The sequence below is a fragment of the Silurus aristotelis genome (assembly GCF_946808225.1).
Source record: "Silurus aristotelis genome assembly, chromosome: 19".
In the NCBI taxonomy this organism is placed as follows: domain Eukaryota; kingdom Metazoa; phylum Chordata; class Actinopteri; order Siluriformes; family Siluridae; genus Silurus; species Silurus aristotelis.
In genome coordinates this window covers 19,813,681-19,833,965 of record NC_139592.1, presented here as the reverse complement: position 1 = coordinate 19,833,965, position 20,285 = coordinate 19,813,681, and the positions used below count along the sequence as shown (strand labels likewise).

The window sequence follows — 20,285 nt, the reverse complement described above, 5'->3', positions numbered from 1 at the left end:
CGACCTCACTGTTAGTCAAAAGTTTAGACCAGAGACACCCAAAATAGTGCCGACAGTGCAAAGTTGGCTGGTGGTGACCTTTGATTTGGCCTGCCATACCATTCATGAGAAGAGGAACAAAAAAAGGATAAAAAAGACATTTGGATTGGATTTGGATAGGGGGAGTGGTGGCTCCAGCGGTTAAGGCGCTGGGTTGCCGATCGGAAGGTCTGGGGTTCAAGCCCCTGCCACTCTTGGGCCCTTGAGCAAGGCCCTTAACCCTCTATGCTCCAGGGGTCCCTTACGAGGGAAATATCAAGGTCTGTGACGTCGGAGTGACGTGGGGCCGCCTTCCCGTGGGGTCACCACCTGCAGGAGGGACCGTAAGGGACAGTGCTGTGAGGATTGGGCAGCAGTCGAAGGCGGGGGCCTGCTTAGACTGCTGCCCCCGCGACACGGATAAGCGGGAGAAAATGAATGAATGAATGAATGAATGAATGAATGAATGAATGAATTTGGATTGTTTCTAATTTGAACTTTTAAAATTAAAATTACATGATAATTGTTACGTATTTATTTATTTAAATATTAAATCATATATGAAAGAAATAATATTTTAATATGTTAATGTTTGGTATAATGCAACATTTATTTTCCGCCCAATCCAGTTTGATTTTAGGCCTTTCATACGGAAACGTTTGGTTTAAACGCATTTAAATGAATTCAGCAGTTTCCCTAAACAAGGCGTTCATTTGAAACAATAAGAAAGTATTTGTATCAAAAATACTGTAAACAATTTCAATTAGAAAACAGTTTAGAATTGACTGCATAACTCTATAATCTGTGTTTATGTCATGGTGTTAAGGTTTATTATTTTTCTTCTTATTATAAAATGGAAAAAGTCGTTTCTCAAATTGTATATCAGAGTGCTTATACTTTGAAAGGACTTGTAACTTGTACGAATTTCCATAATTTGGACGTCTATTTGCAGTTATAAGCTTGTTGGCCAAGCACTTAGGAATTGCAGAGAAACAGGTTGGGATGGGAGATCTCCTGTATGTGAAGGTAATGCCCATTTTTTGTACCTTTTTTTTTTCGTTTGGTAAATTGATTTATTACAATGACAGCATTATTATTAATTGCATGCTTGCAATTTCTGTTCTGGTTCAATTAAATAAATTGTGATTTTGTTGTGTATGTAATAAGTGACTTTGGAGGAAAGATTTGCAGATTGTTTAGAATAATCTAGTTGTATAGGTGTTGTATATGCCTCTTAACTAATACTATATAACTATAATGCTAGATTTTCTGATCTTTTTTTGAATTCTGCACTCTTTTATGCTCTGGTGCGGCCATTCAGAGACTGGGATCTTTTGGTTAAGCCTTTCCTTTGTTGATTTTGGTGTATGCTTCTGTTCATTGTCAATGTGGAAGGTGAAATTTGGCAGAACGCGGAATGCAGAAGCGGAATGTTTTGCACTTCAGTTTTGAAAAAGCCCAGTTGTGGGTGAGGAAAACCAGCCCTAATGCATAATTCTGCCAGAATCATGACACACCAAACATACTTTTTAAAATTAGTCAAGTCAAGTCAAGTCAAGTCAAGTTTATTTGTATAGCGCTTTTCACAACAGACATTGTCTCAAAGCAGCTTTACAGAAAACAACAGTGAAGGTGAATGGTGTGCGTTTGTCCCTGATGAGCAGCCGTGGCGACAGTGGCAAGGAAAAACTCCCTTAGATGATATGAGGAAGAAACCTTGAGAGGAACCAGACTCAAAGGGGAACCCATCCTCATATGGGTGACATCAAATTAGTGAATTATTATACCTTTAGATTCGGTCTCAACAGACCATTAAACACATTGTGAAACATGGTTTGGAGTGGGTTAGCTGAGCTTGGATGTGGTTTGTGAGAATGGGGGGGTACCATCAAACCACGCTGCTCCATCACACAGAATAAGTAAACAATATGTGACACTGTTGTCACATGCAGAGAGCAATCAGTACTAATTCTTGCAGCTCCTTTAACTTTTTATATCCACTGTTGAAGAGTATTTTAGACAGTTCATTTTAGAATTTCAGCTATTATTAGTATTCACAGTTTTGATCGAGTTTTTAAATTGATTTATTTAGTGACACATTTTTGTAATTATTTGTTTATTTGCTCACTCATTCAATGATTCACTCATTTATGGCTCGCATACTTTCTCATCTTTTTTCAAGACAGGCATTCTAAAAGAATTGTTAAACTGTCCATGCACTGTTTATGGAATTTATTTGTCTTTCAACAACAGTAATAATAAAAATTTGGAAAGTATATAGGAAAATTAAGGATGTCAATTTTGTTGTTGTGATTTCTTACCAGTGTTAAAGTGTCTACCGCCTCCCAGAATAGAATCTGGAACATTTGAACCACAGGAAGAATCCTATGATTATGGAGATGTAGTCACATACTCTTGTAAGAGAGGTCTTGATCTTATTGGACCTACTGAAATATCTTGCTCTGGTGATGGAACATTTAAGCCTGATCCTCCTCGGTGTTTGGGTGAGTTCCACTCGAAAAAATTATCTAATTAAAAATAAAAACAAACATCTTTATATTTTATGTTTATCATATTGATTTCATTAGTTATAAATGTTATTTCTTTAAGCAAACACAAGTAAAAAAAATTTTTTGGTACAGATGTGTCCTGTGACAGCCTGAACATCAAAAATGCATTTAGAATTGAAGGAAAATCACCACCTTATAAATATAACAACTTTGTCCGCTACAAGTGTAATAGAGGCTTTAAAATGGAAGGGTCTGATTTCCTAACCTGTACAGAAAATGGGTGGAATCCTTCTGCTCCTGAGTGCAATGGTAATAATAATGAATGTTTTTGAATATATATATATATATATATATATATATATATATATATATATATATATATATATATATATATATATATAAAATTAATAATAAATAATTATATATTCCCTACACAAACAGCATTAATGGCAGTTAATAACTGGTTCACTGACATTCAGATGTTGTCTTTTGTTATTTTGAGATCTAATACGTTAAAAAAAATTTACACTCAGATTTACCTAAAACATTAAAGCAGATGTGTGATTGCTATTCTGTTCTTTTTCAGCTATTACCTGCTTAAAACCTCCTACTATAACCAAAGGAGATTTTTCCCCCAAAAAATCTTTTTACCAATATGGAGAAAGAGTCACATACTATTGTGTGGAAGGTTTTAAACTTTATGGATCTCCAACAATTTCATGTTCTGATGATGAAACTTTTGGGAAGTCTTTTCCTGAGTGTCGGGGTAAGTATTTGAGAAAATCACAATGTTATGATCGTGTTGTTTTGGACAATGATGAAATCAGTTTACTAATGAAAATGTCAGCCTTTAAACCATTTATTTTTTAGGGTTTAAGATATGGCGTTCTTCCTCCTGAACATTTTTTTTATTGCTTCTGCTTGATGTTTTGAAATGTCAGATGAAAGAGTTTATAATTTTCTGATCAGTAGAATGAATTGTGTCAGCAGTATGAAACTATACAGAGTATGCCAATTGTTTCTTATATGCAAGTTGAGAAACTAATAGTGGACTAAGTAAATCCAGTGGGCTATAGGACATAGCAAACACCTAAATGGTAGGGACAGGAGATAAAGTGAAATGTCAGCTTTGTCTTAGATGGTACACTTGTGGTCCTTGTTTGTGTGTACTTGTAAAATCAATTAAGCACATACAGCAGCAAATTATTACTCTGGATCAAGCCTAAATTTGACCATACTACAGATGATGCAATAAATGTATGAAAACATTAAAAACATGAAGGTTGGTGGATTGACTACTCCAGGCTTCACAAATGTGAATAAGTGTGTGTTTGTTTGGGTTCGGTGTCCCATTCAATGGTGTTTGAATGAATAATGACAAAGATTCCATGATTCTTCAACAGAATCACACAATGGCAAGCCATTATTAAAGCACACTGTGGAGCATAAGTAAAATTTAATGAATTCTTAAGAATTGTTTTAAATACTGACTTTTCGCTCTTTAAGCACTTGAACTGCTGTTACTGTTACACAAATGCAGATTTGAAGGAGGTCTACAGGACTTACACAGTACATTTGTGACCAGGTCCAGAAAATTTTTTCAGTTTAGTGTCGGAAGATATTAGTTAAGAGTTTAAATATAAGAAACCACAAAACAAAAGGTCTAAATTGGGCTACAAGGATGAAGGAGCTCAGCCACATGGTCAGAAGGTCAGCCTGTCTGTGAACTTAAAATGTCTGAACGTGAGACTGGATTTACCTTTTTTTTTTTTTTTTTTTTAAACCAGAGATTATTTGTGATCCACCAAGTATTAAAAATGGGCTTATTGATGAAACCAGCAGGTCACCAGCTTACAAATACAAAACCTCAATCAAAATCAGGTGTAATAAAGGCTACAGAATGGTGGGGTCTGAATATCTGACCTGTGTAGATGGATGGACTCCAACTCTCCCACAGTGTGTCGGTAAGTGTAATTAATGATTTTGAACATCCTAGGAGGTTTTTTGTTTTGTTTTGTTTTTAAATGTTTGTAAGATATGTCTTAATAGCTGAGACAGGTCCCCAGTGTCCATTAAAGTTCTGCCTTTTTCAGTAACTAGAGTAAAAATATGAATGGCAGAGTCACACAGACAAATAAGTAACAACAAGTAATGACTAAAAAAAATAGATTTTCTTGCTTTATTAGTTTTCTATATATTCAACATTCTTCACAGCAGTGCACAGGGAATATGATAACTGTGATAACTGGGCATGCATCTAATATTCTAGAAAAATAAAAAACAACAACCTCAGAGTAACCAAAGGCATCATACAGGCTGTACTGAGTTAGGACTGCTCATTTTACACACCATGCACTTTATTTCCACCTGAAACTTTATCTGTAAGATGACCAAAAACTGAAATAATCCAAACAGATCAAAAACAGACACAAGTCTCACTCCCTATAATACAGCTCAGACTGTAACTTAAAAATTAACCACACCACACCACTCCACTGCCCTCCCTCTCACTCACATACTTTGTCTTGCTCCTACTGACTTTCATTCCCCTTTTCTCAACTACAGCGTGTACCTCCTCTTCTACAGGCTCTTCTCAACCTGTTTCCTACTCACCGCAAATCACAATATTATTGTACTGCAGACATAATAGTCCATGGAGTCTCCTGTCTGACTTCATCTGTTAACCTGTCCATCAGCACTGCAAACAGCAAAGGGCTCAGAGCCGATCGTTGAAGCAATCCCACCTCCACATTAAACCATTTCTACTGCACACCTCACTAAGGTCACACTGTCCTCATACATGTACTGCCCTCACATACTTCTCTGACACACCTGAATTCCTCATGCAATACCACAACGGCATCGTACGCTTTCTCCAAATCCACAAACACACAATGCAACTCTTTCTGATCTTTCTCTGTACTTCTCCGGCAACATTCTTAAAGCAAATAATGCGTCTGTGGTGCTATTCCTTGGCATGAAACAATACTATTCCTCACAGATGGTCACCTCTTCCCTCAGCCTGGCTTCCACTACACTTTCCCATAACTTCATGGTGTGACTGTTCAACTTAATTTTACTGTAGTTACTGCAGGTCTGCACATCTCCCTCATTTTCAAAGATACCAGCACACTCCTTCTCCATTTCTCAGGCATCCTTTCAACTTCCAAAAATGTTGTTAATAACTCCACTGTCATCTCTCCTAAACATCTCTATGCTTCTACTGGTATTTCATCAGGGCCAAATTACTTTACACTCTTTATCCTCTTAATCGCTGCTCTCACTTCCTCCTTACTAATCCCATGCACTTCCTGCTTCACTGTTTCCACATCATCCAACCTTCTCTATCTCTCATTTTCTTCATTCATCAGCTGCTCAAAATACTCACTCCACCTCGTCAACACACTCTCCTCACTAGTCAAAACATTTCCATCTGCATTGTTTATTGTCCACCTTCCTCCACTCTTATACCTCACCATATGCTCCTCCTTCTTCTTAAAATAAGTATTCACCACTGCCATTTCCATCCTTTTTCAGAATCAATTAACATTTGCCCCCCACATTCCTCTACTTAAAGCCATACCTACCCATCACCTCCTCATCACCTCTGTTCCCTTCACCAACATGTCCACTGAACTCGGTCCAATCACCAATTTTCTTTCTTAGGTTCACTCTCCACCACTTCATCTAACTCACTCCAGATTTTTTCCTTCTTCTCCATCTCACAACCAACGTGTGGAGCATAAACACTGATGACATTTATCATCACACCTTCAACTTCATTTTCATCACCCTATCAGAAACTCTCTTCACCTCCACTACACTCTTACTGTACTCTTTCTTTAGGATAACCCCTACACCATTTCTCTTTCCATCCACATGATGGTAGAAATGTTTGAATCCACCTAAAATGTTCCTGGCCTTACTTCATTTCTATTTGCTCTCTTGAACCACAAAATGTTCTTTTTCTAACTTCGCTCGGTGTTTCACTATGGGAATCGCTTTGGGCGTGACCAACTACGGAAGCTCTTATGACACCACGTCTGTCTTGACATCATTCGACATCATTCACGCTTTCTTCCCGTGCATGCCCGTGCATGCCCAAAAGGGTGCTCCAAGCTGGAAATTCAAGGGATGGAGGAGCTGGGGTTGGCCGGACCCCCAGCTGTGGAGCCTTCGGTGGCTTATCACCTCCATCCGAACCGGCGTTCTATTGCGCTGCCTGGGAAAATCGAGAGATTGACGGCGTCCATCCATCAGAGGATGTATAAATACGCAGTGCAGTCAGTGTGCTCGCTAAACGCGGTGACTTTGGACGATTGCGCAATAAAGAATGCATCATCGCATTCAAGCCACGGGCTGAGGGCGATGTGTTCAAAAATAAAAAACACAATAAATGTGGCACTTTCGCATCCAGGCGATCAGCCGAGGGCGAAAGTGTGCGAAAATCTCGAGAATTCAGCGTGCACCCCTCCAGTTTTACCACTGGAGGGCGTGCTCGCTCTACCAGCGGAGCCCAGCGTGGCGACGGTTGTGACGTCATCAACGCGCGACCAGAGTTGTGTACGCGGGGGTTCTCTTTTTGCGCGTCTCGTCAATTGGCGCGCATGCGCTGTTCCTTCGTGGGTCTTAAGCACGATTTCACGGGGATACAGGCTTCAATTCACAATGAAACCACCCAGATTCAATGGTGTGTTGGTCTCGGTGGCCGAAGGTGAGTCGGCTCGTGTCCTAGCGACCGCGATCGACTCTCTTTTGAGCAAAAGGGCAATCAGAGTTGTTCCGGGAACTCTGGGTTTTTACTCAACTCAGGGTTTTTACTCCCGGTACTTTGTGATCCCGAAGAGAGGAAGCGCATCTCTTCGTCCGATCTTGGATTTGCGTGTGTTAAACAAGCACCTGAGGAAATATTCATTCTGAATGTTGACACACAAAGCACTTTGTCGGTCGATCCGTCCAAACGATTGGTTTGTGACGATCGATCTATCAGACGCGTATTTTCACATAGACTTTTACCCGTCACACAGAAAATATTTGAGGTTTGCGCACAGAAGCACTGCCTACGAGTTTTAAACCATTCCGTTCTGACTTTCTCTCGCTCTGAGGACTTTCAGCAAGTGTGTGGAGGCGGCACTTTTGCTGTTGAAAAACAGCAGGGTTCGGAAGTAACCCATCGATATGCTCCATCATATCAGCAATCTCTCCCATTACCAGTCATAATGCCCACATTTAAAAGTACCAACCCCTAACCACCACTTTCCTACACTTCTGCTTTCCCTGCTGTCCCTGTAGATATCTTCCTCCTCTCCCTCTCCTCCTTTAGTCAACAATAGCCCAATATCCACCTCGACTGATCCAGTACTGAATTTATGTTTGTGATTTGTCATGCAACCCTCCCCATTTACCCAGGCTTGTGACTTAGAGTGCACTGGCTTGTGCAACTCTTCTTATTGAGTCTAAGAGTTTAAAATTACATTCTGCAACTTCTCCTATTGTTTGTCATTGATTCTTTTAAGTTTCTGAAAATTATTTGGTATCTGAGCACTAAGCGTGATTAACATAAAATATGACATTGACATTGTATTTATATAAGTTTATACTGTATTCTGGTTGTGTAAGATTGTTAAATCTATTTTCCAGAAACACACTGATGCACAATCATAATCTGATGCTTTTTGCTTCTGTTTCTGTCTCCCCCTTAAAGAGGTGACCTGTGATGCACCCAGGATTAACAATGCAGTCATAGTTAGTAGAAGATATACGGTATTCACTGAACGGTATAGATACGGCGCTTCCATCCAGTTAAGATGTAATAGCGGCTACAGAATGGAGGGGTCTAACAGGCTGAAGTGTGAGGAAAATGGATGGAATCCACCTCCTCCACAGTGCAGTGGTAATAATGAATAATGTTTCTAAATAACATATAATTATATATTCACTCCACAACCAGGATTATTGACAATTATATACTGGTTCACTGAGATTCATACAATCGAATGTTATGTCTTTTCCTATTTTGAGATTTAATACCTTAAAAATAAATGTACACTCAGATTTACATGAAATAATTTTCTTTTTCAGTTATTACCTGCCTAGAACCTCCTACCATAACCAATGGTCAATTTATTCCCCTGAAGGCCTCGTACCAATATAGAGAAACAGTCACATACAATTGTGTGGAAGGTTTTGAACTTTATGGATCTCCAACAATTTCATGTTCTGATGATGGAATGTTTGAGACGTCTCTTCCAGAGTGTCGAGGTAAGTATTTGATATAATCACAATGTTATTATTGTGTTGTTTTGGACGATGATGAAATTAGTTTATTAAAAAATATGTCTTTTTTGGTCTTTTAACCATTCATTGTTTTATGTTTTTAGATAAGCTGTTTTTCCTCTTAAACAGTTTTCTAATTTCTTGGGCTTAATGTTTTCAAATGTCAAATGAAAGAGTTTACAATTGTCTAATCAGTAGAATTAATTGTGTCAGCTTCTATGGAACTATATAGAGTTTGTCGATTGTTTCTTATATGCAAGTTGAGAAACTAACAGGCGACTAAGTAAGACCAGTGGACTATAGGGCATGGCAAATACCTAAATGGTAGCCCCAGGAGATACAGTGAAATGTCAGCTCTGTCTCTTGTGGTCCTTGTTTGCATGTACTTCTGAGATATATTAAGCACATACAGCAGCAAATACTTTCTTTAGCCTTTGAACTGCTCATACACCCTATTGTACTAAAATGCAGACTTGAAGGGGGTCTACAGGACTTACACTGTCTGACCAGATTAAATGTTTTGTAGTTTTGAGAGTCTAAAGGCCTATATTTAAAAAGAACCACAAAACAAATAGTCTAAATGAGGGCTACAATGATGAAGGAGCTCAGCCACATGCTCAGAAGGCCAGCCTCTCTGTCAACTTGAGTGTAACGTTTCTTCTGACTTTTTTTTTTTAATTTAGTGATCTACTGTGATCCACCATCTATTCAAAATGCAGTTATCGATAAAACCAGCATGTCACCACATTACAGTTACAAAACCTCAATCAAAATTAGGTGTAATCCAGGCTACAGAATGGAGGGGTCTGAACATATGACCTGTGGGAAGAATGGATGGACTTCAAATCCTGAGTGTATCAGTAGGTTTGATAAATTATTTTAAACATACTAACATGTTGTTTTGTTTATTTTGTCTTTTTAATGTTTGTAAGATATAGTTCGATAGCTGTTTCTGGTTCTCAATGCCAATTAGATGTTCTGCCATTTTCATTAAGATAATAAAAATATGAATGGCAAAATCACATTGACAAAAAAACAAAAACAAACAATAAGTAATAACTGTTTCTATTAATTCCATTTCTATATATTAAACCTTCACATTAGTGCCCAGGGAACACAGTGTATATAATGTCTGTCTGGGCTTGGTTCTAATATTCTAGATATGAGTTGAAAAAATAGCTAATAAAAATCTACCCTTAGAGGAACAAACGACATTAGGTTAATTCAGGCTTTACTCAGTCAGGACTGCTCAGTTTACACACTACACAGGTTAGTTCCTCATTTTTAGGTCTTTTTTTTTTAGGTTTTATTGTGAAACTTGTGCAGTAAGATAACCAAAAAATCCAAACAGAAAGAACAGACTGTAACTTAAAAATGTATTGTTGAGTCTAAGAGATTAGAATTGCATTCTGCAACTTCTTCTAATTGGCATTGGCTCTATTGAGTGTTTAAGAATAATTTGGTATTTGAACAGAGAGTGTGATTTGGGTTTACTTCATATTTCCGTAAGTTTACATTCTGTATTCAGGTTAGCTAATAACTGATGTGGTCACTATCAGTGTTCCTGGTTTTTGCTCTAGTTATAACTAGGAGTAAACTAAATGTTAAATATTTTTTCCAGATACACACTGATGCTTTACGCTTCTGTTTCTGTCTTTTCCCACCCAAGAGTGGACCTGTGATGTACCTATAATTGACAATGCAGTCATAGAGAAAATTGATTCGGATGCCATGTCCATCAGGGTCAAGTGTAATACAGGCTACCGAATTAATGGCTCTGACTATCTGACCTGTGTGGAAAATGGCTGGAATTCACCTCTTCCACAGTGCAACAGTAAGACGAGTTATCCTTTTATTCACGAAAACTGTAAACTTTAGTATTCTGAGGACAGTTATGTATAGGAATTGTTTTGATTTGTACACAAACACCTCTCAAAACGTTTGTTTTTTTCCTTAGTTGTAAACTGTTCGAAACCTACAGAAATGAACAATGGAGAGCCTCTAAAGGATATATATACATATAAAGAAAATATCACTTACTCATGTGAGAAAGGGTTAAAAATCTATGGAGCTTCAACAATTACATGTCATGAAGATGGAACATTTCAACCTCCTCCTCTTCCATGTCTGGGTAACTGAGAAAACTGAGATAATAGCTAAAAACTGGTCTGTATTGATGTTGACGTAGAAAATAGATTGTTGTAGGCAACAGCACACTGCTGCAAAACCATGATAGGATTCATCATGCTTCTGTTTACTCTGTTTTATTTCCCAGAGGTGACCTGTGATGCACCCAACATTAACAATGCAGTCATAGTTAAAGGACAGGCACCATACAGAGCAAAAATGTCCATCCAATACCAGTGTAATAAAGGCTACAATATGGAGGGGTCTGGCAACCTGACCTGTGAGGAAAATGGATGGATTCCAGATCCTCCACAGTGCAAAAGTAAAATTAGTTCACCTTGTTAAACCTATAAACCTATAAACATTAGTGCTCTCTGAGTTTAGATATATTGACTGTATGTTGTAATTTCCAGTGTTACTTTTATACAATTTACAGACTCTTCTGGTTTGGTTCTATATTTGAAGGCTCTTTGAATTGATTCGAAAAATAAAAATGTTACAAAATATAAAAAATAAAAAAAATTAAATATATACTTTTTTATTTTGAGAAAAATGATTTACACTTTTTAAAATGACAGCAAATATCTGCTTGGTAAATTTGCTATTTTTTCCCCCCAGTTGTAACCTGTCCAAAACCTCTTGAAATTATAAATGGAGATTTTAACCCAGTAAAGGAGGAATATGAATACGGGCAAACCATCATACACTTTTGTAAGAAAGGATTTAGACTTGAAGGTGATTCAGCAGTATCATGCACTGAAGATGGAACATTTTATTTTCCGGCTTCTCTTAAGTGTGTGGGTAAGTCACTGAGAAAATCCCAATAGCCATCTTGTTCTTTATTCAGAATTAACTTAAGGGCCATCGATGCCTGAGTGTACAATAAATTGTATTCTCATTTCATTAACTTGTTTCTATAATTCTATAATTTTCTATAATTCTATAATTTTCAATGCTAGGGTCTTTGTTATTTCTATATTTTTGTTTCTGTTAATGAAATCATCAATTTGAACTTTAGATTTGTAGTATGGTTATGAGTTGTATTATAAGTAATTTTTATGTTGCACATAAAAGTTTTTACAGATCCCTTCAGTGGTCATAACTAATATTCAAGTTAGTTTGCTTGATCGGTGTGATTCTATCCAAATGTACTGTACTGTTGCTAAACATGGGTAAAAGTTAACCCACAGTATTTATAATGCAGTCATGGATTATTTGTTCGTCTGGGTTTCGAAATAATTTTTTGCACAACACCTATTTCCTCATTATTACTGTTAGGCGAGGCACGGAGGCGGAAGCCGGAGTGTGGGTGTTTTAGGGTGCGAGCGAAGCAGAAGGCGGAAGCCGGAGTACAGCTCGCTTTAATGCAAGTGTGAGAGAGAGAGAGAGAGAGATACGAGCACACGCACACAGACGCGCGCGCGCACACACACACACACACACAAGCACAAGCACAAGCACACGGCAGTCCTACAGTTGAGAGAATCCGAGGTGCGCTAGCTGACCTGAGATGCACGGGGAGGTGAAGCGCAGCCAGTATGGGATTGTGGAGTCCGGATGGACCGGACAAGTGGAGTCCTGTATCACAACCGGACCGCGAACACATGCAGCACGGAAAGTCTATCATAAACAATAACGAACGGGGAGTGAATGTGAGTGAGGGGTTTATGTAGGAGCGGGATGGAGTGATGATAAGCTTCAGGTGTGCCTCGTTAAACCTGGAGCTTCAGGGAGAGTGGAGGCATGAGTGATGATGAGCTCCAGGTGTGCGTGGTTAAACCTGGAGCACTAGGGAGAGCGGAGGCATACAGAGCCACCAAAGGGGGCGCGGCAGGTGGATCTCTGACAGGGTGAGTGAGCAGTTTATATTGGAGCTGGGAGTGAGTGATTAACAAGTTCATGCTTGACGCTGAGAGCTAAGGAGCATGCGGAGGCAATGACAGCCACTGAAGGGGGCGTGGCAGGTGGATTCCTGACAATTACATGTTGCTGTAAGATGACAGCGTCTTAAAAAATAAGCAGAAATGAGTACGCTCCCCATGAGTGGGTTCAGTTTGTAAATTAAATCTTTTTCTTTCCTTCTGGGTAGAATAAATTGATCTGTCTGTCTGTCTGCCTGTTGGCCTGTCTGTCTTGTGAGTCTAAAAGACTGGAATGATATGCAACAAAAAAACTTTATTTTTCTATTGGTTCCCATAAATCTGTTATTTAAACACTGTGTTATTTACATCATAACTTTAGAATTTTGTAGGTTCCCTGAATTCTGGTGGTGTGACCTTGCATTGGGTAGATAAAAGCTGACGTATATTTAGTATTGATGAATCCCTTGTTCTTACCCTATTTAGTAGGTATTAAAAAAAAAAGCAAGATTCTTTTGAAATAAGAATCCATTTTCCACATTGAAGGACGATTGTGATATATGTTTTATAATTACCTTTCTGTTACATTTTTAGCCCTAAAGGGACCTGAGCTTATATGTTATACAGGCTACAGAATGGAGGACTCTGTGCAGAAAATGGGTGCAATCTACCTCCTCCATAGTGTAACAGTGCAATCAGCCTTGTACAATGAATGATGGCAACCTTGTTTTCCATTAGTATTTACCCTTTTGTCAGATTAATTCATAAAACCTATAGAATTGGTGTTTTGAGGTCAGTTATATATAGTATTAGTTGCGATACAATAGGTTTATAGATTTTACTTATGTAGCATTCATTTTAGTTACCACTTTGATTGACTTTAAGACAAATATATTATAATTGATGCTGCAAACAGCAGCATTTTTGGGGGCCAAGCACCTGGACCCTGTTCTTTGCACATTTACAGCTTTGCTACAACTGTTACAGGAATGCCGATCCATACCTTTAGGCAAAGGGATTCTAGATTTGTAGTTTCACTTATGACAGGCTTATTTTCACCACAGACAATTGGAGGAAAGTTCTAGAAGAACAATTGGGCAGCAAGGTGTCAAGCACTGGCAACATTTGGCTTGTTAGAATGTTTCTTAGACCCTCGCCAGTCATTGTGCAAAATTTCACACCACTTTACCACTTTACAGACTTTTTGGTATGTCACAGACACCCCTGACAGTAGAGTAAAAGGTAGAATTAACATAGGGTACCAACACACATTTGTTGCTTAACTCTCTAAATAAAATAAAAATATTTTTTTCCATTTTAAAAAGAATGACAAAGATATCTGTTGCTATATGTCAGGGATCCACCGGCCACACCCTCTCTAGAACCAAACATTCCTCCTAGCAGCTCCCCATCCTACTAATTCCACACACCTGACACTCATCAGCTCACCCACTACATAAGCACACACTTCCAAGCACTCCCCATCCGTATTACGGTTTAGTCTGGGGAACATCTCAGGCCCTTACTGACTACTTACCCTGTGGATTCGCTGTGGATTTATCTCATGAACCACTTTTGGTTGGTCTTTATCTGTGTTCCCGTGTTTACAGCTGGTTTTGTTTTAAAGCACCTTCGTTCTATCGAACTTCGGCTTCTGCTTGTTCTTCCAGCCTAACACTATATGGGAATTGCTTATTACTTATTTGTGGAAGTTTAACCCACTGAAGCAGTTATGAGAATACATGTCACATACTCATGTAAGGAAGGATTTAGTTTTCTAGGTGCTACAGCTGTACCATGCACTGATGTTGGAACATTTAAGACTTCTTCTCTATGCCATTAAGGAAAATCCCAGAAGTCTTTTCGTCTTGATTCTATTAATGTTTAATACAAGAACCTTTCTACTATATCCTGATTTTTGTTTTTGCTTAGCTGAAGTTTGTGTTTGTAATACAGTGGTCTCCCATTTATTGCGGTAGTTACGTGCCAAATGGCAAATGCCGATTTCGTACACAACGCTACGTGTGCTTCGTGTTCTTTGTGTTTCTGTAGTGGTTATATTGTCAAATTGAATATTTTACAATGGATTAAAATGCTTTTGTTTGGATTTGGGGTTTGTATTGATGCATCCCATGTTATTACCCTAGTTATAAGTAGGTTGAAATAAGAAATAATGCAATGGTGTTGTAAGCTATAAATTTATTTTACATAAACACACAAATGTAAGATCATAATACAATGCCAAATGATTTTGTTTCTTCTTCATTTTTTTTCCCAGAGGTGACATGTGGGGCACCGAAGATGAACAATTCAGTCATAGTTGAAGGAAACAAATCATACAAATATAATGTGTCTATTAAGTACCAGTGTATTATAGGCTATATAGCAGAGGAGTCTGAATTGCTGACATGTAAGGAAAATGGATGGAATCCACCATCTCCAAAGTGCAAAAGTATGATAAATCAACCTTATACATGTGTTTTTTGAAGCAGCTTCTGCACAGTGTAATATATATATATATATATATATATATATATATATATATATATATATATATATATATATATATACACAAACCGTTTGCTGGAATGGACATATCCAAGATCACAATCTATACTACTATACAAGTTGCACATTGACTACTCAAAAATATACTCAAGATTAATTTCTATAGTATTGTCCCTTGAGAAGATACACTAAAATGGTTGCTGAAATGTGAGGGTGTACTCACTTTAGATACTGTAAATCTATCAATAAGATGTTTTGATAGATAGATAGATAGATAGATAGATAGATAGATAGATAGATAGATAGATAGATAGATAGATAGATAGATAGATAGAACATTATTGTCATTGCATAGTACAGGTACACAGCAACGAGATGCAGTTTAGCATTTAAAAGGAGTGCAAAAATTGGCAATTGTACAAATTGGAAAGTGCAGATAAATATGTAAATATATGTACAACAAATAAATATAAAGGCTATAGCAGTGAAACAGGTGCAGACACTATTGAAAACAGTAATTAAGGCTAAGGCACTGGAAAATTTAAATATACTGTATATATACTTTACATTGTGTTATGCTTTAATTTTTGTTTGTTCTTAACTTTAGTTGTTTAGTTTAGCTTTTTCTGTATCCAAGAATGGATAGTCTACTATGTCACTCAATTGTTCAAATTTGTTGTTGGATTTTGTTTTTGGTTTAGCTATCGTTAGCTTATACTCTTCACGACTTCACTCCTAAGTACTGCTTATGACTTGTGTTTTCAATCATCGTCATGGTAAAAATCAACTGACAAATATTGCATTTGAGTCCACTGTTAAGTTAACGCTTTTATGCTTTTTGGTTTAAATAAATGCATTTTTTGTATCCTGTTGTGAGAAAGTTGTTCGCAGTGGTGGCAATAGCAATGATTTACTTGGATAAAAGTAAAATAATAAACCATGAACCCATTTTCTAGAATCACAATGATGTTATATACAGTATATAACTGATATGGTTTGGAATAAACATCATTCTGTTTTTCTTCTCTTTCCTCCCATAGAGGTGACCTGTGATGAACCCAAATTTGACCATGCTTTCATTATTGGAGGCAATTTACCATCTTACAAATATCAGTCATCAATACGGGTCATGTGTGAAAACGGATATACAATGGACAAGGAGTTTGAATCCCTGACCTGTGAAGAAAATGGTTGGAAACCATCTCCTCCACAGTGCAGGTTCACTACTACTACTACTAATCAGTGTTTTAAATGTAGATGGAACAATGACAATTGCCTAGACAATAATAACAACAATAATAATTATTATTATTTTAATATATTTACAGTGCAAAGTGCCTTAAAGTGTAAGTAAAAATAATGTAATGAAAATAATGGTAGTCCAAAATCAAGTATTAAAATAGGCGACGAGCAAGCTGGGTTCATGCTGCTACTGTATTTAAGTGCATGCTGCTAAAATAATGAATAACATGGTGTGATGTGGTCCAACACAAAGCACTCTTTAATTAAAAACGATGAAAAATGTATCTTTTCATTATACTAGGAAACCTACACCGACCAGCCATAAAATTATGACCTAATCGCATTGTGACAAGTGAAATGAATAACACGGATTATCTCTTCTTCATGGCACCTGTTAGTGTGTGGGATATTATGGGATATTATTAGGCGGCAAGTGAACATTTTTTCCTCAAAGTTGACGTGTTAGAAGCAGGAAAAATGGGCAAGCGAATAGGAAAAGATAAAGATAAATTGTGATGGCTAGAGGACTGGGTCAGAGCATCTCCAAAACTACAGATCTTGTGGCGGGTGGTCTGCAGTGGTCAGTATCTTTCAAAAGTGGTCCAAGGAAGGAACAGTGGTGAATCAGCGACAGGGTCAAGGGCTCACTGGTCTGATCCGGCAGAAGAATTAATGTTAATGACAGGACTTTTTTGGCACAAAGCACATATATTCCATGCATAGTAACACGTGAAGAACACTAAATACATCTGTTTCCTACATGGTCCTTCTGTTACCTGGGCGAGCTAAACAGTCAGTTTACCCTTTAGATAATTACCTTATTTGATGGCTGTGACGGTCCTGCAAAGAAAGCAGAAAGGAGTGTTGTGTATGCCACATTGTTTGCACAGTAAAAAAATTGCCATAAGAGAACAAATACTGCGTATTTCTAAAAAAATTGCATGTCAGTTTTTAGATTTTTTGCTTCTCTATTCCAGACTTGAAAACGGTTCCTGAGTCATTATGTCCTCGAGCGCTTCTACAACAGAGGAACACCTGGAGTAATGCACATTCCAGGATCTTTCCAGAAAACATATTAAGTGATGTCATTTAAAGTGTCCAGACAGCTTGCTTTAGTGAATAATCATAGCACCGCGGCAAAGCCATAGCATTTACAATTCTTAAAATTTTTAAAAAAAAAAAAGTCTTCTGTATACTGTATTTTTTTTTTTGTTGTTAATGACATAAATTAGTTGCTTTTGATGTTTACTTTTTCTGTTTCAGTTGAAGTTAACTTTACAGGCTGAGCTGTATTAACATTTAGTATTAGAGTGTTACTATTAGCATTTGATCTGCATTAAACAATGAAGAATTCAATTTTGTGACTGACTTATAGTATGAATAACTTAAGATTATGCTTAAAAAAATTATATGCATCCATCATTCTGACTAAAAAGTAATTTTCCTATTTAGTTATATTATTATTTATTGGACTATTTGAGATGGTTTGGATATGTGCAGAGGAGGGATGTGGGGTATATCGGTAGGAGAATGCTGAGGATGGAGCCACCAGGAAGGAGCAAAAGAGGAAGGCCAAGGAGGAGGTTTATGGATGTGGTGAGGGAAGACATGTAGGTAGTTGAGTTGAAAGAGGCAGATGTAGAGGAAAGAGGGGTATGGAGACGGATGATCCGTTGTGACGACCCCTAATGGGAAAAGCCGAAAGAAGAAGAAGATTATTTATTGGACTATGATGTTTGTGGATGATATTGTGATTTGTGGTGAAAGTAGGGAACAGGTTGAGAAGAGCCTGGAGAGGTGGAGGTACGTGCTGGAGAGAAGGAGAATGAGAGTCAGTAGAAGTAATACAGAGTACGTGTGTGTGATTGAGAGGAAGGGCAGTGGCGTTTAAGGATGTGGTGAGGGAAGACATGCAGGTAGTTGGTGTAACAGATAGATGTAGAGGACAGAGTTATATGGAGACGATTAATCCGATGTGGCGACCCCTAGTGGGAGCAGCCAAAAGAAGAAGTAATTATTATTATATATCTCAGTCACAGAAACTCTTACCTGGAGCACCAACGTGGAGGTAAATTACATGTTTCTTATTCTTTATAATTAATATTGCATATGCATTTACATTTATGGCATTTGGCAGATGCTGTTATCCAGAAATGTTTAATTTATACAGCTGAGCAATTGAGGGTGAAGGGCCTTGCTTAAGTGCCCAGCAGTGACAGTTTGATGGTGCTCACAACCTTCTAATCTGAAATCCAATGTTTTACTCTAAAGAATTAGAAACAGACCCTTGCACCCTGGGACTTAAGTGAAGGTAAATGGTAAAAATAATCACGTATTAATACCAAAAAGGTGATGCACCAGTAAAGGTTCTTCCAATAAAGTGCACCTGAACTAAATAAATCCAATAAAACCAACCATAAAAATGAGCAAAGAAACATAGGCCAAAATGTGAAACAAAGGTAACACTAATTAACATAGACAATCAGCATGCAGGGATAAAACTAGAGACAAGTGATAGAGTCAACTTTAAGTTTTTATGTGTATATAAATGGTAATCAGCCGACAAGGTAAATTAAGATGGAGAAACGTGACTTGGTAATGTCACTGATGGAAAAGGGAAGTCATTTGGGTGTCCTGGCCAGCCGGAGCTGATATCTTCTGCTTCACATGAGATTGTAATTATGAGGGTTGCCTCAAAACTTTGGCAACAGCTCTCTCAGAGTAATGTCTTCCGCAAGGCCAGGGGTTGCTGCAACGTCTTCCGTGAGACAAGAAGGAGGAATAACATTCTCTGCATGGCTAAAAGTGGGAGCAATGTTTTTAGACAAGCAGGCAGAGTAATATACTAAGGTGAGCAGGGAATCAGAGCAATGTTCAAAGTGAAAGAGTTCACTTTAGGTTGCTGGGCAGGTAGGTTGCTTTTCCATACACCTCCTCAAGCTGGCGCTTGATATCAATCCTTGCCAAAAGTTGGTTAATGAGTCCATTAAGCCAGTTAAGTTGCTTCTGCATTTATCGAATTCCATCCTAAGAATTTCTTTGTATGGTGTAACAGACAGTTTCCTGTGTCAATAGACTCTTGAAACCTATATCTTGAAGAGATTTCTTTTAAATAGTTGCACACAGAAACCCAATCCTAAAATATGGAACAAAGATAACAATCAGCATAGAAAGACAGTCAAGAGGTACAGGCAAGTATCAGCATACAATGTGAATCAGTTGCTGAAACATGACTTGGTGAAATGTCTGGTGAAAATGAAACAGTTTGATGAGAATGATAAAAGCATTAATGGACGTGCACCGACATTAAAATAGTCTCCTGGTTAACATTTCCAAAATCAGTCACTGTTGTTAGCCAGGGTGCAAAACAGTCTTTTTTAGATTAAATGTAAGAAATCTATTACATATCAGTATAAATACAAAAAGATCACAGTAGTGATTTATTAAAATGTAGCATTTAGAATAAGCCAATTTCAACTTTTTAAATTAAATTGCTAAAAAGTTCAAATCCAATGCAAAATATGATGTAATCACTGCCTAAAACTTGTGGGAATGAACTCTGTGAGTAAACCCAGTCGGCCTAATTCGCAGTATATGACATATATTCCATAGTGAAAACATTTTCTTTTACTGAACGTGACACCCCATAAGTCGCACCCTATTCATATATACATACACACACACACACACACACACACACACACACACACACACACACACTTTTCAATTCACTTTAAACTCAAAC

General features: G+C 37.7%; 1 protein-coding gene across 1 annotated transcript in view; it reads left to right on the top strand.

Moving 5' to 3' along the window:
* LOC310715027 (sushi, von Willebrand factor type A, EGF and pentraxin domain-containing protein 1-like) overlaps window positions 1–17,706 on the top strand; it is a 34,362-nt gene extending 16,656 nt beyond the window's left edge. Inside the window, exons 15-29 of the mRNA XM_083521173.1 lie at window positions 971–1,044; window positions 2,343–2,522; window positions 2,661–2,837; window positions 3,115–3,294; window positions 4,316–4,492; window positions 8,233–8,421; window positions 8,610–8,789; window positions 9,488–9,664; window positions 10,474–10,638; window positions 10,762–10,935; window positions 11,080–11,253; window positions 11,550–11,732; window positions 15,069–15,242; window positions 16,339–16,516; window positions 17,518–17,706. Of these exons, the coding sequence (XP_083377299.1) occupies window positions 971–1,044; window positions 2,343–2,522; window positions 2,661–2,837; window positions 3,115–3,294; window positions 4,316–4,492; window positions 8,233–8,421; window positions 8,610–8,789; window positions 9,488–9,664; window positions 10,474–10,638; window positions 10,762–10,935; window positions 11,080–11,253; window positions 11,550–11,732; window positions 15,069–15,242; window positions 16,339–16,516; window positions 17,518–17,536 (2,401 nt within the window). The 3' untranslated portion in view covers window positions 17,537–17,706. The remainder of the gene's footprint in view (window positions 1–970; window positions 1,045–2,342; window positions 2,523–2,660; window positions 2,838–3,114; window positions 3,295–4,315; window positions 4,493–8,232; window positions 8,422–8,609; window positions 8,790–9,487; window positions 9,665–10,473; window positions 10,639–10,761; window positions 10,936–11,079; window positions 11,254–11,549; window positions 11,733–15,068; window positions 15,243–16,338; window positions 16,517–17,517) is intronic.
* The last annotated feature ends 2,579 nt before the right edge of the window (window positions 17,707–20,285 follow it).